The sequence below is a fragment of the Macrobrachium rosenbergii genome, chromosome 14 (assembly GCF_040412425.1).
Source record: "Macrobrachium rosenbergii isolate ZJJX-2024 chromosome 14, ASM4041242v1, whole genome shotgun sequence".
NCBI classification, from domain to species: Eukaryota; Metazoa; Arthropoda; class Malacostraca; order Decapoda; family Palaemonidae; genus Macrobrachium; species Macrobrachium rosenbergii.
In genome coordinates this window covers 8,995,303-9,017,802 of record NC_089754.1, presented here as the reverse complement: position 1 = coordinate 9,017,802, position 22,500 = coordinate 8,995,303, and the positions used below count along the sequence as shown (strand labels likewise).

General features: G+C 44.4%; 1 protein-coding gene across 9 annotated transcripts in view; it reads left to right on the top strand.

Moving 5' to 3' along the window:
- The window catches only part of LOC136845714 (uncharacterized), a 334,649-nt gene that overhangs the window by 114,874 nt on the left and 197,275 nt on the right, over positions 1-22,500 (top strand). For all 9 annotated transcript variants that reach the window (XM_067115897.1, XM_067115893.1, XM_067115891.1 and 6 more), the window contains one exon: positions 18,028-18,207. In XM_067115897.1, coding sequence (XP_066971998.1) covers positions 18,028-18,207 — 180 coding nt within the window. The remainder of the gene's footprint in view (positions 1-18,027; positions 18,208-22,500) is intronic.

The following is a 22,500-nucleotide window of genomic DNA, read 5'->3' as shown; positions in this document are numbered from 1 at the left end:
GTGGTGTGGTGAGAGGTCCCCAGCAGGCATGCCAGGGTGGACCACAGCTCGGACAGGAAGGCAGGACCCCTGTTGGTGGTTATGTGGTACGGGACACTGAACCGGCTGACCCAGCTGGAGAGGAGGGCCTTGGCACACACATTGGTGGTGGCTTCTTGCATGTTGCTTCAGGCCACCGGGTGGAGCAGTTGACGATCATCAGGAGATTTCTGGTCCCGCCTGATGGGGGAAGGGGGCCCACCACGTCTACATGGATATGTCCGAACCGCCTACCCGGCTGGGGATACTCGCCCACCCCCGTTTCAGTGCGCAGTTCTACTTTGCTGGTCTGGCACCGGATGCACCGTCTCGCCCAGGCTGTCGCGTCCTTCCTCATACCGTGCCAGATGAACTTACCTGCCAACAGCTTGGCCGTCGACCTGCCAGAGGGGTGGGACAGCCCGTGGATGACGTCGAACACCAGACGGCGGCGGGAGGCAGGTACCAGGGGGCGGGGTTGGCTGGTGCTTACGTCGCACAGCAGTGTTGGCCTCTCAGGGGTGAGGGGCACGTCCTTCCACTTGAGTGACGTGACGGCGGTGCAGTAGGCTGTGGAGTCTCTGGGTGGGTGGTCTGCTCCCGGGTGAGGTCCTCGTAGTCGATCCCGAGCTGCACCGCGTTGAGCTCGATCCTGGAGAGGGCATCCGCTACAGGGTTCTTCCTGCCGTGGAGGTACTTGATTGTGCAGGTGAACTCCGTGATGGCCGTGAGATGCCACTGCTGCCTGGAAGACGATGCGTCCCCCTGCTTTGTGAAGGCGTGGACCAGCGGCTGGTGGTCTGTCCAGATTGTGAAGGGCGTACCCTCCAGGAGGAACTTGAAGTGACGTACCGCCCGACATACTGCGCAGAGTTCCCTGTCGAAGGTGCTGTAGCAGGACTACGCAGGGCTGAACTTCTTGCTGAAGAAGGTGATGGGCTGGGGTGCTCCAGCGACAACCTGCTCCAGGACGGCCCCACAGGCAACATTGCTGGCGCCCGTTATCAGCTGAAGGGGGCCGTTGGGGTCCTGGTGGGCCAAGGCGGTTGCCTCGGTGAGGGCTTCCTTCGTCAGGGGAGAAGGCCTGCCGCTGGTCGGGTCTTCAAACTAAGGACTTCGGGTGGCCCTTCAGGATCTCCATCAGGGGGGCCATGGTGTGCACGACCCCAGGGATGAACTTCCTGTAGTAGTTGACCATCTTGAGGAATTCTTGTACGGCCTTGATGGAGGTAGGACTGGGGAACCTGGTAACGGCTGCAACCTTCGATGCGAGTGGACGGACGTCCCCCGGCGATATCTCGTGGCCCAGGAAGTCAGCTTTTTTCGACACCGAAGGTGCATTTATCAAACCTGACGATGAGGTCACTCTCCTGCAGGTGCTGCAGGACCTTTCGGATGTGCCGCAGGTGTTCTTTGGGGGATTGGGAAAAAGTCAGAATGTCATCTACGTAACAGATGCAGAAGTTCAGGTCCCCCAGGATGCTGTCCATCGGTCTCTGGAAGGTTGCCCCCGTGTTCCTCAGGGCGAAGGTGGAGAAGGCGAAGACGTAGGACCCGAAGGGCATGATGATGGCAGTTTTGGGGATGTCCTCTGGAGCAACTGGTACCTGGAAGTAACACTTTAAAAGGTGTAGTTTAGAGAATATTTTGGCCCCATGAAAGGAGGCCGTGAGATCTTGCATGTTTGGGAGGGGGTAATGATCTGGTTCAGTTGCGAGGTTGAGCTGCCTATAGTCACTGCAGGGTCTCCAGAAGCCGTCCGGTTTCTGCACCATGTGGAGGGGAGAGGCCCACGGGCTGGAGGCCTTCCTGTATGTGCCCATTCGCTCCATCTCTTGGCGAAAGTGTCCTTGGCCTCCTGAAGGCGTGCGTTTGGGGGCCCTTTATGTCTTAATGTGGTGATATATTCCATGCTTTGCAGGGGCCCCGGGCACCTGGCGCAGTTCGGGCCTACTGGTGCGGGGTGACAGAGAAGATGGCGGGTGAGCTGGGGCCCATCGCCAGGGGGAGCGACTGGCAGGAGTCAGTATCCAATAGACGCTTGCGACCGACGTCGAGTGCCAGACCAAAGTGGGCGAGGAAGTCCGCGCCCAGGAGTGGGGTCCTCATGTCCGTGACTATAAAGTTCCAACTGTACCTCCGGCCGAGGATGGAGATTTACAGGAGCCTGGTGCTGTAGGAGAGGATGGGGGACCCGTTGGCGGCCGTCAGGAAGGCAGCCTGGTCCGGCGGGCGTTTGTGGTCCTCTCTGGATGGCGGGAACACTTGACCGTACAACCCCAGTGTCGACCAGTATCATCCTGCTGGAGATCAGGTCCCCAAGCGGCACTGTATAAGGCTCGAGGATCTGGGTTTGGACCTCCGGGAGGAGCTGACGGAGGAAGATCTCTCTTGACAGGCTTATCTCCGACTGCCTGCCACTGCTGTCCGTCTCGGGAAGGGTGAGGAGGTCCTGGATCACGCCCCACATCTCCAGGAGGTTCTGGTCGTGTCAAGGGTTCTTCATGAGATCAAGGGCACGGGTGGCCCTCTCGGAGACCGGCAGGGAGCAGGTCTTGATGAGCGAGGCCTTCAGTTTTGGGTAGGTGACGGGACGTGCGGCAGACACATACGGGACGAGCTTCCTGTAGATCTCTTCTGGGAGGGCGTTGATCACGGTGTCTGCCTGCAGCGCCTTGTCGGTAAGTCCCGCCAGCCTAAACTGCCCTTCGACCCTGTAGAGCAGTGGTTCTCAATCTTTTTTTTCGTGATGGCACCCTAACTAATGTAATCATTACCGTGGCGCCCCTTCTTCACCAACCCACCATATCTCGTAAATTAACTTCTTATTTAATGAATAAAATTATTATCCATACTCAAACCAAAATCAGCACACCGTACATGCAGAAATATGCTGTGCAAACAAAGAGCATATCAGAAGAATTAGGTAAACATAGAGTAGACACACTGGTAATAATTATATGAAGACTTCTGCAAACTTTTTTTTCTACAAATGTTCATTGAGATGATCTAGCCAAGACAAAATTCATGACCATCTTGCGGCACCCCTAGGCACTGTCGGCACCCAGTTTGAGAATCACCGCTGTAGAGCCATGATGACGGGTTGCTATGTGTGAAGGGTGGCAGTTTTATGGCAAGGGCGGACTTTGTTTGTTCCGTCAGGACGGGCAGCGTGCGGTGAGCGGGTACCGGCGTGGAGGAGCGCGCGAGCCCTGGCGTGGGGAGGGGCACGGGCAGGTTGTGCGCAAGGGAGATGTCCGAGTCCGCAAAGTTCGCGGTTAACTGTATGTGGGAGGGAATGTCCATGCCCATACTCACTATTGCCCTCTTACTGGGAGTGGGTTACTCGCGTCAATACGCGCTTGGGAGCGCGCCGTGTGGGTCCGCTAATGACGCTGGTGACCTGCAGACGAGAGTCAGCACGCCCGAACGCTTTGTTAAAGCATTGTCATTAGTCCGTTAGGGGCGTGGGGTAGTTCATGGAGCTAAGACTAGGTCGCCGTATGAGTCCGCTAATGGCTCCGGCAACTACTCTGGGGTCACCACTTTAAGAGGTGGGAAATAATGAGCAGGTGGACATGTACTGCTGGTTTATTAAGAAAGCAGGCCTCTTATAAAGTGGCGTGCGGACATCATACAAAGGAATACAATAGGATACAGGTGACCCGAGGTCAGTTGCTCCCAATGTGAATTCAGACAGGTAAACACAAATAACATAAAAAATCAAATTACAAGAATTGACACAATAATACTCTGACACAAAAAGTAAACAGGGATAAATAAATCAGTAACAGATACGTATTTACATAGATAAAATGTGGCTATTTTGCTTGACCTAGGCTTGTAGGAGAGTCACTGTAGTAAATGGGAGGTTCACCATAGAAAACCCGTTGAGCGGGGACTTTACAATACTCCCCCACCCAAGACGTGGGTAACGTCTGATTAAACTAGGTATCTGCTGGGTCGCTGGAGAGTGCCACGGTGCCACGAAGTCAGCTGGGGGTTGCTGTGTGAGCAGAAGCTGCTGGCTGCAGCATTGCCTTGGTGCTTCCAGGGGCGGCCACACGACTTTCTTTTGGGTTGGGCTGGCTGTTTGGTGGTATTGCATAACCGAGAACTGGCATACCTAAAGGTGCGGGAGCGAGAAAAGCACAGGAACACGGGAAGGATGCATATCCAGTTGCTCTCTTTGAACTAGTCACCTACATCTGTGAGGTGAAAAATGCCAGTGAGAGGCCACCGATTTTCAAGCTTGCTGATTTGACCAAGCTTTACAAGCAGAGGCTGGAACAGCTTGTTGTTGACTCTCCTGATGTTCATCCTACTCGACTCAAGGATCAGCTGCTTTTGCACATTCCACAGCTGCAAGCTAAATGCCAATGACGGGAAGTTCTGTTGGCTGTTGAAACTGATGCAGGTTCAATCCTAACAGAAGCATCCCGTTACGGTGAAGCGATCCATCTAGCAAAAGCCGCTGGGATAATAAGACAAGACATGCTCTGTCAGAAGTCGAATTTCAGCAGCTATTTTCATGACAAAGACTTAGAACAGGCTGTGCCACCATCACTGCTTCAGTTTGTATGCATGATCGAACATGGTGCAGACATCAAGTCCCAACTCCATCATGGAGCGCCGAAATCAGACTTTGCTATGTCACAACTTCTACAGTACAGCTGCTTCGCCAAATACAAGGAAGGAACGGATGTCCACAGGCATTCCAAGGACCGGGAGCCACATTTTGCAGTCTACATGGGCCTGTATGTGTTTGCCAAGACGAGGAAGAGACAAATAATTGAAATGCTCCATGAGAATGGGCTCAGCATATCACATGACTGAGTCCTAGAAATCTCAGCACATTTAGGAGAAGCAGTTGTTGCACAGTATGTGGAAGATTGAGTAATCTGTCCTCCCAGTCTTGGGAAAGAATTTGTTCACAACTGGAGCAGTTGAGACAACATAGATCATAATCCGACTGCGACCACAGCTGAAACATCTTTACATGGTACAAGTGTGTCCATTTTCCAGCATCCAAACGCAGGAAATCTGCACGAGCACAATAATGCAGTGATCAAAGGTGACGGAGGAGCAATTGGGTTGACAAGACCCGTCAGCACTTCGTAGGTGGATGGTCGCTGGACCTGGAGTTAGTCATCTACTAGCTGGATATGACGCCAGCAGACACCACGAGCAGACACCGAGTACCCAGAAATTTTTCTTTGAAAAGGTGAAATCACTCCCTGCAGTGATGCAGGAGATGGGTAACCCATTCCAAGAAGAATCAGCAGACCTGATGGTGTTAGATACAAAGAACATTGCAGACCCAACTCTAGCTGAAATGGTAGCTACACATCACGGGCGAGGCAAAGAGCAGTTCCTATCATTTATGAAAGGGCTAGAGGATGAAGCTAACAGTCTTTTCTATCATCCAATCAAGAAGAACCCTTTTTCATTCTTCAAACAAGAACAGGCTGAGGGAATTTCTAAGGAGAAAGTCCTAAAAGATGACTGTCAGTTATTCTCGCAACTGTTCTTCTCAAGCCAGAACAGACAGTGTGACTTGCAAGAATTCTTCAAGCACGAGAATCAGTCATACCCTGCATCTCTCAGTGACAGTGGCAAGCTTCATACATTTCAGAAGTCACAGCTGGTTGAAATTCTTGAAGCTTAAGTGAATGTCCCAGTGGGAGAACCAAAGGGAGATACAACCATCATTGACGGCTCAGCACATATCAGTGCCTCACCGCACATACTTCAAAGACATTTAATGACTATGCCAAAGAAGACATCATTCCAAAGGTGGAATCCTATGGTGCTCGGTACAAGCGGGTGGACATAGTCTTTCATGTATACAAGAAATCAAGTCTGAAATCAGAGACGAGGTCAAAAGGGGGAAAGGAATCAGAAGAAGAGTGACAGGAACAAGCAAGACACCAGGAAACTGGCAAAGCTTCCTTCATGACCCCAGCAACAAGACTGAACTGTTTCACTTCCTGGCCGAAAAGATGTGTGAAGCAGAAACGACAAGCACAGTCATCATCACAAAAGGAGAGGATGCCATTAGCAACACAGTGAAGTCTCTGGATGCTGTGTCCCCATGTTGTCACGAAGAAGCTGACAGTCGAATATTTGTTCATGCTAGGGATGCAACGACTGACTGGAGCAAGTCTATAATCATCAAGGCTAATGACACATATGTGCTAGTCATAGCAATATCTGTACTGCCATCCTTCCAGAAACTAGGTCTTCAGGAAATGTGGATTGCTTTTGGCCAAGGAGACCATATGCGATGGATTCCAGTCCATGAGGCAGTTTCTGCAATTGGGCTTGAGAAAGCTAGAGGGATCTTCTACTTTCATGCATTCACTGGATGTGACATTGCGTCTGCCTTCCGTGGGAAAGCGAAGAAATCTGCATGGCAGACTTGGAATGTATTTGATGATATTACTGAAACATTCATCAGTCTCAGCCAGCATCCAACATTGATTCGTGATCTTGACATGCAGAGGCTGGAAAGATTCGTTGTCCTCATGTACGACAGATCAAGCGCAGCCACTTGTGTGGACAAAGCAAGACTAGATCTGTTTGCCCGCAAGCAGAGGCCGTACAACTCAATTCCACCAACACAGGCAGCCCTCAGAGAACATGCAAAGCATGCAGCTTACCAGGCTGGGATTATCTGGGGCCAGGCAACCCACTGTAATCCACGCATGAGCAGTCCAGCTGAATGGGGGTGAACACAGAAAGGAGAAGCATCAGCAAGCTGTCAAGAATTGACAAAGTGCTCCTGTAAGAAGGTTTGCAAAGGAAGATGCAAGTGCTCTCAGGCAGAGCTTCCTTGCACATCACTCTGCACCCGCATATGTGAACAGTAGCAGATCGAGAAACAGCAGCACTGTATGCATAACTTTGAAAATGTACTAGCCGGGACAAAACTTATGTAAAGAAAGACAAACATCTTGGTGGTCATCTTGAGAAATATGTCTCCGAGTGCTTTTTAAACAGGAAAATATAGTTCAGCGGGCTTCAAAACATAGGAATCCACATTTAGATAATGCAAATCAGACAACTACAAATATTTCTAAGCAAAACATCTACTTCAGGTGGTTATCTTGGCGGCCATCTTGAAAATGGGCGTCATCTTGGATTTTCAATTGGCCAATCAGGCAGATTTGATTAGTATACCTTGGAGGACACTTGTGCCAAATTTGATGTTTGTATCATCATTTGCACGATTTTTCTGTTATCTGCCCCACTATTAGAGAATCCTGACTTATCAAGATTTTAGTTCTTTCAAGTTTGAATGTAATATTGGATAAAGCAAATGAGAAAATTATGATAAATATTTCATCCTTATAAACTTTTGGGTGAATTCTGTCCACTCTCCTTAATAGAATGGGAATTTATTGCAAGGTAGTGGAAGAACACTGTCTGTATTGCCTAACTTCTCCTTGCAGTGCTCAGAGCAATAATTTCTCCATTGGGCAGACTCAGTGCTTGGCTTTAGCCTAAATTCCATGAATCCAATCCCATCCAGCCTTTTGTTATCAACTATAATAATGTGTTATAGCGATTTTCTTTACAGGAGGCATCCAGAAATGTGAGAAGTGCACATATATTGGATACCTCATTTTCCTTCCAAGATAAAAAAAAAAAACTTAAAACTCAGTTTTTATCCCAAGTTTGCTTCCTCCAAATATTGATGTCTATGACTTGTTACTATAGCAACATTGAAAAGCACTCAAGATGTTTTACTAAAAAATAAAGGAAAACCTCACAGACCTGCAATTCAGTGGTGGAACAAGACATGCATTGCTCTCAGAAAAGTTACAAAAAAGTGCTAAAGAAAGGTATGAAAATAGTAGCTCTCCAGAAAGTAGAATGACAGATAAATGTACCCTTGCCAGAGATCTCACTCAGAATTGGAAAGTGTTTTCCTGTCATATGCAGGTAAAACACAAACAACTTCTTCCATCTGCTCCATGCTCAGTTATTTGTTATTCACTCCTAACCTGGTCAGCATGAGAATGGGTAAAATCTTTGTCCTGTGAGACCCATGAGGGCTTGTCATCATAAGACCACAGCTTTTAAAATGGAGTTGCTTTTATCCACTAACATATGCAGTATACAGGGGATTAAAACATTTATTTCATATTCTCTCAGAGAAGTCATCTTTGGCTTTTAAAAGAAATATGAATTTGGAAGTTAGTTCTTTTGTCATATTCACCTCATTAGGGTACTTCGTACTTTTTTACAAATGGAACTTGATAAAGAAATACCTGGTTTGTTCATGAAACTTACCTGTCAGATATATATAGCTGTATTCTCAAGGTCCGACAGAATTTCAAATTTGGCACACGCATGGCCGGTCAGGTGGTTAGTACCCATTCCCGCCGCTGGGAGGCGGGTATCAGGAACCATTCCCATTTTCCATTCAGATTTTCTCTGTCGCCGGTGTTGTCAACAACTGTTGTCTGCACCTCCGTCATAGGATTTGCTTTTTTCTTGAGTATCTCATTGTCTGTTGGTATTTTGACTTTGGATCGGTAGATCGGCATACGCTTTTTTGACTTTTCTTTGGGTTTTGCTTTAGATTATCATTATGTCTGGGTCTAGCTCTGCTAGTTACCGTGGCGTGTGATGTCTGAATGTAAGGTGAGGTTGCCGAAAGCTGCGTTGACCCTCACACTGTATGTTCTAACTGTAGGAAGCATATATGCATGTTGAATGATAGGTGTGATGAATGTGCTTCTTTGTCTGAAAATGAATGGAGAGCGTATGATAAATATGTGAGGAAGTTGGAGCGTGATCGACTGGAGGAGGTCTTCCTCCAGGAGTGCTTCTTTGCGGAAGTGTTGATGTCGGCCCTAACTCCCTGTACCTTTAGATCCTAACCCTGTGGTTTTGTCTCCTGCCCCTGAGATCGTGCCAGTGGAGACTAATATGCTTTCCGCTATGATGGAATCGATTCGCATTAGAATCTAAGGTGTCAGCTCTCCAAGATAAGTGTTGTGAAGTGACTAGTGCCCCCAGTGCAGTGGAGGGGGCGCCAGACCGCCCCATCATGCCTCTAGGCCTGGACCTCTGCTGGACTCCCAGGACTCAGAGAGAGCATGTCGAAAGTGAGGAAGGAGGGTGACGGGAACCCCACCGGTCTGGCGTCCTTCGGCAGGTCCTGGAAGACGTTTCCCAGGCTGCCCAGGCGCGAACGTGTTCGGGTCCTGAAGGACTGCTTCTCGCCTTCTGACACGCCCTCCCACGCAGGGGTTGGAACCGATCAGATAGACTCTCGCCCTCTTAAGAGAAGCTTTAGGAGGAGGACGCTTCCCACGTCCTCTCTCTCCTACTCTGTGTTCCTCGCCAGAGTTTGTGGATGTTCCCCCCTCAAGAAAAGAAGTACCGGACGTCATCCCGAAGAAGACGTTTTTGAGCGCCCAAGAGCTCTCCCTCCTCAGGAGAAGAGGATTAGGACGCCCCGCTCGTCCTTCTGCCTCTAGGTTCCGTAATTCTCAGAGAGAGCGTCACCAATGAGGACCCTTATTGCCTCCATGCAGCAGCAACTCTCCTCTTTCATTGCAGAGAGAGAGTCCAGGTCCCGGCCCTCGTCGGAAGGATGTTAGACTTCCAGTGAAGAGATCTAGGCGTTCTCCTTCTCCTGTTCCTCGCTCGTCACCTTCGTCTGCTTCGCCTGCTCGTCCGTGGAAGGAACCCTAGACTCGCCCCCGGAGGGTGTTGGGGAGGATCGCCGTGGCGTCACCCCAGGGACGCCCTCCCCTCCCTTCGTTCTAGACGCCATGTTCACCTTTTTGTTGATGACGCCGTCAGGCTCCTGACGTTTGTCATGCTGCCAGACGTGACGCTCTCAAGGGACGATCCAGACGTTCGTCATGCTGCCAGACGTGACGCCGGTTGGACGCTCAAGAAGCTCGCCATGCTGCCAGACGGCGCCTGATGGACGATTTTTGACTCCCTTCAAGACGCTCCACCTGCCGTTGCTGTCGGCTCTCGTGGTTCCTGGTTCTCCAGCTGCTTTGCACGCCAGTTCCTCTTCCAAGCAGAGGTCCCTGCGGCGTGTTTCCTCTCCAACTTCTCTCTGCTCTTCCCCGCCCGATGTTGGAGATAGACTCAGGGTCTCGGAGTCTGAAGATGAGATTAGGATCAGTCCTCGCTGTCGGACTACCAGATTCTCGTCAATCTGTTGAAGGAATTGTTTCCTGACAAGTTTCTGCCGGGCAGTACCTCTCTCCCCTCCTTCTCAACTGACTTCGACTAAGTCTAGGAAAGCCCCGGGATTTCTGAAGATGACTAAATTGCTCTCCACTAAGCGGGCCTTCAAGAAAGTCCATTTGTGGATGGACTCCCCGCAAAGCTCTGGCGAGAAAGTCTTCTTTCGCCTTCCCCCTTCAAGACTCTCGGGAAAAGCGGCGTGTGGTATGAGACCGGAGAAGACTTAGGCTTACGCCTTCTCCTTCCTCATCTAAGGAGACTTCGCCTCTCTCGTTGATTCGAGTAGGAGGTCTCATCTGTCGACGGCCAAGATTCCCTGGACTCTACGGAGATGGACCATCTTTTGAAGGGCCTTTTCAAGACGATAGAAGTTTTCAACTTCCTTGACTGGTGTCTTGAGCTTTGGACCTTAAGTCTCGAGTCAGGACTCGATCTCCTTGTCGGACCTTTGAGCATCTTGTCTTGTATGGACAAGGCGGTCCGAGATGGTTCTGACGCACTGGCCCGCGACTTTATGCGACTGGAGTGCTCAAGAAGAGGTCTCTATTCTGCGGTTTCGCCATTTAAGTCCGTCTCCTTGGCACAGAAAGGAGAACTGTTGTTTGCTCCCCTTCCAGTCATCTTTTCCCGGCTTCGATGGTAAAGGACATCGCTGCAAGCTTACAAGAGAAGAAGACCACACAGGACCTGTTGGCTCAGTCTTGGCGCCCTGCGGTTCCGTGACTCGACGACGTCAAACCGTCAACATTCACCCAAGATGAAGAAGCCCTTTCGTGCCGGATCATCCTCAAAACCTTCTTTCGAGGAAAGAACCTCTCGAGAGGTAAAGCCCTTGCTAGAGGTAGGGGCAAGAAGTGATGCGGATTCTCCTCCAGATACCGGTGGGTGCCAGGCTTCTTGCGTTTTCTCAAGCCTGGAAAGTGAGAGGGGCAGACAGTTGGTCCCTTTCGGTTTTAGAGAAAGGATACAAGATCCCTTTCCTTTCTCCCCTCCCTAAGCCTTTCGCCCTTGGACCTCTCTCCGTCGTGACGGTCCAGAAAAACAAGAGATCCTGTACGACCTGCTGCGGCTAATGCTCGTCAAGAGAGCAGTAGAACAGGTCTTAGACCTGAATTCCCGGGCTTCTACAACAGGCTGTTCCTGGTCCCAAACAGTCGGGAAGTTGGAGACCTGTGCTGGATGTCAGCAGCCTGAACCGCTTCTGTCGCGAAAAGAAACTTTCAAGATGGAGACGCGCAGTCTGTTCTAGGAGCCTTAAGACCAGGGGATTGGATGGTATCCTCGACCTTTCAGGACGCTGCGCACTTCCACGTGCATCGATACATCCTCAGTCAAGGAAGTTCCTGAGGTTCGTCTTGAGGGGAAAGGTGTATCAATTCAGAGCCCTTTGCTTTGGCCTGTCCACAGCTCCCATGATTTTCACCGTCATCATGAGGAATGTAGCAAGGTGGCTGCATCTGGCAGGCGACGTGTGTCGCTCTACTTGGACGACTGGCTGATTCGAAAGGCCATCGAGGGAGAGGTGTCTGGAGGATCTTCAAGCAACTTTGAACCTGACTAAGGAACCCGCCTGCTGGTCAACTTCGAAAAAGTCACACCTGACCCCTCAACTCAGTCCATCGTGTATCTGGGGATTCAGATGGACTCAGTGGCTTTTTCGGGCTTTTCCGTCCTCGAACGTCAACAGCTGTGCTACGGAAAAGTCCTGGCCTCCCTAGGGAAAGAAACATGTTCGGTGAGGGAGTGGATGAGTCTGCTGGGGACCATTTCCTCACTGGAAAAGTTTGTTTCCCTAGGGAGACTACATCTCAGGCCTCTTCAGTTCTTCCTGCAAGACAACTGGGAAGACAAGGAAAATCTCGAGTTGTCTCTCAAACTTTCCCTCAAGTGAAGGAGCATCTCAGGTGGTGGTTGGATCCTCGAAGCTTTCAGAAGGCGTGTCTCTCAGCCTTCCGAACTCCCGACCTAGTGTTGTTCTCCCACGCCGCCAATGTCGGGTGGGGAGCAACACTGGGCAAGAGAGAAGTGTCAGGCATCTGGAGAGGGGAACAGGTGACCTGGCATATCAATATGAAAGAATTAGGGCGATTTTCTAGCCCTTCGATTCTTCAAGATCAAGTGTCCGTCGCACAGTCCAGGTAAACGCGACAATACCACTGCTCTAGCTTACCTGAAAAAGCAGGGAGGCACTCATTCTCGTTCCCTGTTGCGTTTCTTTGAAAGAGATCCTGTTGTGGGGCGAGTTCCAGGAACGTTACGATCCTGACGAGGTTTGTAGCAGGCGTTCAGAACGTGAGAGCGGACCTGCTAAGTCGTTGCCATCAACTGCTCCCGACAGAGTGGACTCTGAACCAGGAGGTGTGCCAAAACTGTGGGGTTTATGGGGTCGTCCCTTAGTAGACCTGTTTGCAACATCAAAGAACAACAGGCTTCCGCTCTACTGCTCTCCTGTCCTGGATCCAGGAGCAGTGTCAATAGACGCCCTTCTTTGGGACTGGTCTCGTCTGACCTTTACGCTTTCCTCCCTTCAAGATCCTGGGAGAAGTGGTCAGGAAGTTAGCGTCGCCGCAAGATACGAGGATGACTCTGATCGCTCCGTATTGGCCTTACAAGGGAGTGGTTCCCGGAGGTAATGTCGCTTCTGGTAGACTTTCCAAGGGTGTTGCCTCTTCGTCCAGATCTACTCAGACAGCCCCACTTGAACGATACCATCAAAACCTCTCCGCTCTCGGTCTGACTGCGTTCAGACTATCGAAATGCTGGCGAGAGCGAGAGGTTTTTTCGAAGCAGGTGGCAAGAGCGTCGCGAGCCAGGAGAACATCCTCGATCGCAGTTTACCAGTCAAGTGGGCCGTATTTCGGCAGTGGTGTACCAAGAGAGGGATTTTCTTCTCGACCACTGTGAGCCAGATTGCAGACTTCCTTCTTTTCCTTAGGAAGTTCAAGCTGGCAGTCTCTACTATTAAGGGGTATAAGAGTATGTTGTCGGCGGTCTTTGGCACAGAGGATTAGATATCGCCAACAATACGGACCTACATGACCTCATTAGGTCGTTCGAGACGACTAAGGTGCCTCAGTTTTTGGTTCCATCTTGAATTTGGACGTAGTTCTTAAGTTCCTGATGCAAAGCCCTTTGAACCCCTTCATGCTGCTTCTTTGAGGACTTAACAAAGAAGACTTTATTTTTAGTTGCTCGCTACTGCAAAGAGAATCAGTGAGATTCATGCAATATCTAAGTCAATTGGTTTTAAAGGAGACGATGCGGTGTGTTCTCTCCACCCGTCATTTCTTGCCAAGAATGAGAACCCGTCTCACCCTGGCCAAAGTCCTTTGAATTGAAAGGTTTGGGCGGGTATTCTGGGTCAGGAACCAGAAAGACTGCTATGCCCTGTTCGGGCTCTAAAGTTCTACTTGGACAAGACAAAAGAGTCGAGAGGTCTTGCGGATAGGTTATGGTGCTCGGTGAGAAGACCTGACGCCCCCATGTCAAAGAATGCGCTGGCTTTTCTTCTTGAGGTCCACCATTCAAGAAGCGTATAAGAGTTGTCAGGAGAGTGACTTGAACTTTTGAAAGTTAAAGCGCATGAGGTTCGGGCTGTTGCAACGTCAGTAGCCTTTCAAAAGAACATGGCTCTGAACGATATTATGATTGCCACCTTTTGGAGAAGTCATTCTGTGTTAAGCCTCTCATTACCTAAAGGACGAAGAACAGTGTATGAGTCTTGCTGTTCATTGGGACCTTATTGTTTCGGCTGGTACGATCTTGGGAGAAGGAGGCAGTACCCATCCTATCCTTTAATGTATGGTTAGGAATAGTTTTTAAAATTTTTGGTTGTGTTTTTATGGTTGTGGGTAGACTGTGGGGCAGTCTTCCCTTTCCTTAGTTTTTAACTAGTCACGATGTTTGGTAGGTCAGGTGGTTATTTTTGTCTCTTTGCTTCCTTCTTGAGGGCTACGATCTGGGCACATAGTGGTCACGTCCCCGTTGACAGATCGTCTGGAACTCTCCAACCTTATAGGTCTCACCTCGTTGGAAACTCAGTAAAGCAGACGAGACTTGGGTGACAGTAATCACGAAGTCAGCTATGCTAAAAGGTAAGGGAACCAAGATGTGTAATCATCTACATTGTTTTGTTTCTCAATCCTATGCTGTCTCTGCCCATCGCCAATGGTGCGATTCAGCTATATATATATCTGACAGGTAAGTTTCATGAACAAAATGATATTTTAATGATAAAATAAGGTTTGTTCATACTTACCTGGCAGATATATATTCGTAGTGCCCACCCTCCTCCCCCTCAGGAGACAACGGCACTATGAAAATCTGAATGGAAAATGGGAATGGTTCCTGATACCGCCTCCCAGCGCGGGAATGGGTACTAACCACCTGACCCAGCACTGCGTGTGCCGCGAAATTTGAAATTCTGTCGGACCTTCTCGAGAATACAGCTATATATATATCTGCCAGGTAAGTATGAACAAACCTTATTTTATCATTAAAATATCATTTTTGTTCTCTCTGGTCCTCGTGTGGCTCCTGGCAAAGTTATATCTTCTGAGAAGGAAAGGGATTTTCATAACTCAGACTCCTCATCCACTACCCTATTGTCCTGCACCTTCATGCAAAGTCATCTGGGATGCATATTCTATGCTACGGGAAAATGATAAATATGTTTAGTTCATGTTAGGTCATTCTTATGTGGTACACCCCATAGTTTTACTAACAAGATTCTACACCATTTTTATTAGCCCTTTGAATGTCTTGATTAACAGACACTTCATTCCAGTAGTTCACTAGTTCAACTTCTGGAGAGCACCAAATTTCCTTCCATAACAGTAGCTACTCAGGCAATGAAAATTTAAAAAATCAATATTTTGGTACAAACACAATTTTATCAACAAAAGTGCCCTCCTCCTTATTCTACCTTGACTGCAGACATCACTCAGTGACCATTTTCCGCTGGTGCTGGAACTTTGGAGCTCAGATGTGAATGAGTAAAACTATGCAGCATAACCTGACCTTAGAAAAATTGCTCTTACCTCATGTTCAATTTGAATAACAGACACTTCATTTCAGTAGTTCACTAGTTCAAAACCTCGGTGGTCAACTTCAAGAGAGGACCAGGCTTCTTCCCACAAAGATAGTGACTCAGGCAAATGTAATATAATTTGGTTTTTTGTACCAAAACAAAAGAAAATGTTTGGAAAATTAATATTTTGATACAAACCCATAACTTGATAAACTATAGCTCCCTTTAGCTGACCCCACTTTGTTTGCAGGGAGTTCAGACAACACTTGAAATGGCCATTTACTGCCAGTGATGTGACTTTTGCTGAGATGGACGTGAATAAAATTAGCTGCATAAACTGACCTTAGAGAAATTGCTACGACCCCCTTGTTCTATTTGTACTAATGCTTGCATGTGAACCTGTTTCCATAAATGTCATTAATGCAAAATACTATATGTTGGTCAGTGTATCCTTGAAATATGACTGGGTAAGTCATGATAGAAGGGAAGGCTCTTTTGGTACATTAGTAAAGGATGGAATGATAGCTTGCTGTGGTGGAAAATATGGTGGCTGTCATACTGAAAAGTGCTGGATCACTGTACCTTGTTATTGCTGCAGTTTTCTTTATGGTTGAAACATTTGAAGTTAAAATTGAAACATTTTAAGCTAAAAATCTTTATACCTTAGAGTTCATTGTGCAGTGTAAAGGAACATTTTCTATTGGATGAAAAGAAAACAAGTTAAATACTTTTCAAAAGGATTGATGGATCAGTAATAACATCAGAAGAATAAGAAAGACAAAGGTGGGAGAATATTTTTGTGGGGTATTTAATAAGACATTTTAGGAGGATAATTTTGAAGTGAAATCATTAATGAGAAACTTAGGAGATGAGAAGCACCAGGTTATGGTGGAATTGCAGCAGCGATGACTGAAGCTGAAATAGCAACTAATATAAGACTGTTTTGCAAAACAGGGAATGAGGAATCATTCTGATTCGTAATTGGAAGTCAGGGCGAAAGTATCAAAGAAAGGTGACCAGAGTGAATCTGGTAACTGTAGAAGCATCGCGCTTGTGTCATTTGTCATGAAAATATTCAGCACAGTATGCTCATTTCCAGTAAGCTGTGTAAAGACATTGATAAAAAGCTTACAGATGAACAAGAGGGTTTTAAAAAAAAGGCAGGAGTTGTACACATTAAATATTTGTGTTATGACACAAATGTTTGCTGCAGTTTGTGGAATTGAAAAATCTCTTTCCAATTGCTTTCCTTGACGACGAGAAGGCTTTTCCAGAGACGAATAATATTGGAGGACTTGTGTCACTTTTTCTTGTTAAATATGTCAAAGGAAATTAACCATGAATGAAGTAGCTGCAAAGTTCATGTTGGTAGGGTCTTGTCAAGTGAATTTGAGCAAAATATTGGAATGGTTCAAGGGAATGTCGTTGTCACCTCTGCTGTTTGCTATTGTCATAGAATTCTTAATGAAAAATGTGTTTGAAGCTCAAAGAGAAGATTTAGATTGGAATTACAATAGAAAGTCGACAGCCAGTAAAACCCCACAAGATTTACAAGCTTGCTTAATAGAATGCAAGATAGATCTGGGCAGATAGGACACAAAATAAACCTAAATCTACAAAAAAAGAAAAGGAAACAGATATGATGAGGACGTAATATGTGCAAAGGGAAGAAATAGCATTAGACAGAGAAAGACTGCATGAGGTTGAATCTTTTAAATACTTAGGAACAGCAACATCTCATACAGTTTTTCTTGAATTGAAGTTTAGTGAGAGTAAAAATGTCCGATGAAACAATAGGCAGGTTTGAAAAAGGTTTTACGTGTCCAGTATGATCTGTATTGCTATATGGACATGAATCCCAATGTGACAATAAAAATATATATCAAATATATTGTTGATTTAAAAAAGAGGAACATTAGGAGTCTGATGGCAGGGTAGACTTAGAGACGTATGTACCATAAGAGAAATTACGGAAGTTCCATATATAGTTGGGGTAATGATGAAAGGGTGATAAAAATGGCTCGAACATGGCCTTTTTACAACCCCCTGGAGAATAATAAGAGATGGTGTTAGCTGAACTCCTGTAGAAACCAGAAGAGTAGGGAGGCCATGCCTACTTAGACAAGAACCATGAGAAGAAAGGTTGGAGGAGAGTGGAGGTTTGTGGAGAAATAATCGCAAGAAAGACCTGGTGTGGCAGAGTTGTATAGGGATGGAGGCAATGATGATTTTTTTTCTTGACACGTGCCAAACCTGTCAAAAGAATAGCATTTATGTCATTTTAAGAGAAAACCTGTAACATTCTATGATTGTATTGCTTGTTATGATATCTTCAAAAATGGCAGTTTACAAATACGAATGTACACTACGGTACTCTGAATTCTCTTGAATGAAAGAATTTATGTGCCAAATTTGGTAATTTAATAAAGAATTCTTGCATTAGAAGTTTTGTTTTATACAGTATTAGAAAATTGCTTTCACTTTCGGAGAGAAAAAACAAATCCGGGGTGTTTTCATATATTTCCTTTCAAGATGTCAACAACTTTTGAAACAAAAGAGGAAAATCTGTAGACAGGAAAGAAAAAGATAAAGAATTTAATTTATATAGGTAAAGATACTGAGAATGATTTCAGACAATGACGTTTCTGTAAGCTGGACTTACTGCAGTTAATTGTTTTCTTTTAAGAATTGTAGTACTGAATGTACTGTGTAGGCTACCTAATGACAAACCATTCTAAAATGTAATGTTTCCATAGGTGGCTGAACTTAGGTCTGACCCGGATACCTGGATAAAAAGAATAAATTCCGGCAAATTATTTGCAGTATCTTCTGTTGAGGGACGTGACAAATTTGCAGCTATCTCGATGAAGGATGGTCAAGTGTATCTCCATTGTCTACGAGATCAAGAGGTTGCGCCCAATGGCTACCTGATTAAGGTACAGTATGTACTTTTTTTTATTTTTTACCTTTACAGTCTCTCTCTCTCTCTCTCTCTCTCTCTCTCTCTCTCTCTCTCTCTCTCTCTCTCTCTCTCAGATTTAACTTGTATTTTGTCATTTGACTGCGTGCTGCAATACTACTACCTTAACAGACATACACATAAATTGTAGGTCTACATGTATGTGTATGTACACATTAAGATAATATTCAGCACTTAGAAAATTACAAATCATCATCTGGTGGCTTTTGTTGTTTACGAGAAGGCATCTGACATTATCTACATATCAATATTATGGAATGTCTTGTGTCACTATGGCCTAACCGGTAAATATGTAGGGCTGATTGAAATGTTCCATAAACGAAATAGATGCAATGCTGCTGTTGATAACGCCTTGTTGACTGAATATGCAGTGAGTAGTGGGGTGTTATTGGGAAATGTTATTTCACCTTTTCTGTTTGCTCCTCCCTAAGTTTACGAGGAAAAAATGGTCAGAGATGGAAGAGAAGTTTTAAATCGGAGTTAAAATGAAAACTTGATGGACTTACAATATGCAGGTGATGCCATTGTAAAATTCCACAAGATTTCAAATGCTTGCTTAGGAGAGTGCATCATGTATCATATATGGGCTCAAAATAAAGCTAAGAAAAATAGGGTAATGAAGAGACTAAATGCGCAGAGGGATGAAATTACACAAGGAGAGGTTATTAATGAGGTTTAATCTTTCAAGTGGTTAGGGACAGTGATATCCTTTACAGGATCTCTAAGTTGGAATTTAGTGAAAGATTAAAAAAGGCAAGTCAGGCAATTGGCAGGCTGAAAAATATTTGGAAATGAAACAGGCTGAAATTACATACAAAGTCTAGAGTGATCTGCATTCTATTTAGGCATGAATCTTGTATGACAATGAAACTATAAAAGATTTAAGCTTTAACAAGAATATTAGGAGGCTGACGACAGGAGAGAGTAAGAAATGGTACCATGGGGAAAATTGCAGAAATTGTTTATGTATACAAAGCTTTTGTGATGTGGATTGTATTGTCTTTTTTAAGGTTGGTCAAGCTTTTCTTATACCGAGCAGGGAAGTTGCTTTCATGCCTAACATTCGCAGCTCCATAAATGGTACCTCAACATCAAAATATCAATTTTTTCCTCTGTGTTTTTACGAGCCTTGCGCATTGTCAGTCCCCAGTATTTGGATAAAGAAATTGAATACATAAGAAAAATAGGGACAGATTTATGTTATCCTTCACATATACTAGATATTTGTTATAACAAAGCCCACAAAAAGTTTTATAGTGAGAGTAACATGAAGAAAGAAACCCCTAAGAACATTCTTAGCTTGCCTTATTTTAGTGGTTTTGAAAACATAAAATCATTGTTAAAACCTTTTAATGTAAACCTCGTTTTTTCTTATAATAACACACACAAAAGTATGTTAATAAAAAATAGCCCTAAAGAAAACAACATCATAATATATAAAATTCCATGTTTGGATTGCCCCTCTTTTTATAATGGACAATCTAGCAAAGATTTAGAAGTACGTATTAAGCAACATAAGTATTCAGTCAAAACTGGACAAGCATCCAATGCTATATTCATTCATTTAAGTGAAAACTCTCACAGGATAAATTGGACTGAAAGTTCAGTGATTGCCAGATCGAAAGATTTCTCTTCAAGAAATCTATTGAGTCCGCAGTATTATCCAGCTTACTTCCAGTTGTAATTTTAATCTTAGCCCTGGCATGTATTATTTGGACCCCTGTATTAGAAAAATGTTCAAGAATGACCTAAAAGATAAAATCACTGACTTAATTACAAGGTAGCTACTTGATATATATTTTCTATATATCCATATGTTTAATATAATGTTCATTGCAAAAAGTTATTATTGTTTACAAAAAAAAGAGAATTATTGTGTTGTACTAAAAATTTTTAGGTGGTCAGTCACGAAGCTGTATAATCTTTTAATTGTTCTGTCCCTGCTCCTGAACGGTTGACCCTAATCTTTTGTAAAAACCTCTTAAATATTTAATCCTGTTTTGGCAGTTCTACTAATTCTTCAATTGTGTTGGATTCCAGGTACATATGTTTCCTTTATAATCCCCATCTGTCATTTATATGAGCTTTCTTTGTAAACATACTTTTATATTTCTTCAGTCTGCTAAGTAAAGGACTAGCCGAAAGGCCTCTAAGCACTCCAGTGTTTCCGTTTTCCTTCGTGGGATTTTATCTTTATCTATATATTCATCAATGTTCCATATTTTCACTTGATTCAGTTATATATATATATATATATATATATATATATATATATATATATATATATATATATATATATATATATATTTATATATATATTTTATATATATATATATATATATATATATATATATATATATATATATATATATATATATATATATATATATATATATATATATATATATATACTTTCAGTTAATAATATCATTCTCTTCCTAAACAAAATTAAATTGATAAGTAAAATATAATCTTCCCCTCTCTTTTTTTTTTTTTTTTATTTTTTTCTCGATTTTTTTTTCTAATTCCCCTTTTTTTTTTTTTATTATTTATTTATTTAGTTAACTACTTAATTTTTTTATGTACTCTTTCCCCCATTCTTTTCCCAGCCCGAGGAGAACCCTAAAAGAGTTCAGAGGTCTGGTTAAACAAATCATTTATAACTAACTATATATATATTTATATATATATTTATATGTGTATTACTTTGTTGAATTAAAAAAAAAATAGATCAGTTATTTTTTCACTACAAAATCTCAGAATTTTCAACAGAGCTTGCAACACTAGCTTCAACAACCACTCTCCCGTCATCGTGCTTTCCAGCTCTACTGTCCGTACAGGATGCATTGAAGAAATGCCGACAGTATTCTCAGGAATATTTGAAATATGGATTCATTACTTCATTAACAAATGACACCATGCCATTGTGCCTCTTGTGTGAAAAGACTTTCAGTAATGGTGCCTTGAAACCTGCAGAGATGAAGGATCACCTTGAAAGAGTTCACTCAGATAAGAAAAACAAAGACCTTGACTATTTCAAGACACTAAAAGAAAAATTCAAAAGTCGTTCAAATATCAAGAATTTTTTCAAAGCACCAGCCAGTGCTGATACTGAAGGAGGTTTGAAAGCCTCATACAACTTCTCCCTCATGATAGCAAAAAAAAAAAAGGTGCGCACTTTCAGTGAGGAAATCATAATCCCAGCCATTAAAGAAGTTATAGAAACTGTTATGAAGAAAGACTCTCACTCTGTTTTGAAAAATTTGCCATTAAGTAACAGTACAGTGCAAAGAAGAATTGACGAAATGGCAAATGATGTCGAAAAAAACTTTGGTATTGGAACTTCGGGATGGTAAGGTATCTCTACAACTTGATGAGTCAACTTTGGGCGGCTCCAATCTTCTCATGGCATATTTGAGGTATTACAGTCAAAGTGAAAAGGACGTTATTGATGAATTTTTGTTTGCCAAATATCTCACAGCTGATGCAAAAGGTGAGACAATTTTACAATGTATGCAGCAGTATATTGAAAAGCACAATATACCTCTTAGCAATATTACTGCAGTGGCTACTGATGGTGCACCAGCGATGGTGGGTAGGTACAGAGGATTTGCAAGCCTACTCAAACAGAAAGTGCCTGATGTACGTACCATACACTGTGTACTGCACAGACAACATCTTGTAGCCAAGAAACTCAGTGATGGACTGCATGATGTTTTGAAAGTGTGCATCAGGGCAATATTAACAAAATCAAAGCACATCCACTTAACTCACGATTGTTTGCACTGCTGTGTGAAGAAAATGGTGACATGTATAAGCAATTACTCCTGCACACTGAGGTAAGGTGGCTCTCTAGGGGTCACAGCTTGCAAAGACTTGTTGACTTAATGACTCAACTGTTCAGTTCCTGGCAGACGTGGACTCATCTTTATGTGAAGAGTTAAAAAAATGCAAAAATTCCCTGTTCTAGTTAGCAGACCTCTATTCTAAATTTAATGAGACACAAAACCGACTGCAAGGTAAAGATGTTACCATCATTCAGGCCAGGACAGTTTTGCTAGGATTCCAAGGCGAGCTTAGCTTGTTTAGAGCTTCACTGTCACATAGAGATTTTCAGTATTTTTCAAACTTACAACAGATACAAAGTGAAAGCATTTCTGATAGGAACATAGAAATTTACATGACTTATTTGGAGAATTTAATTGAAGACTTTAAATTGCTCTTTGAAGACCTGGAAAAAATGAAAGTG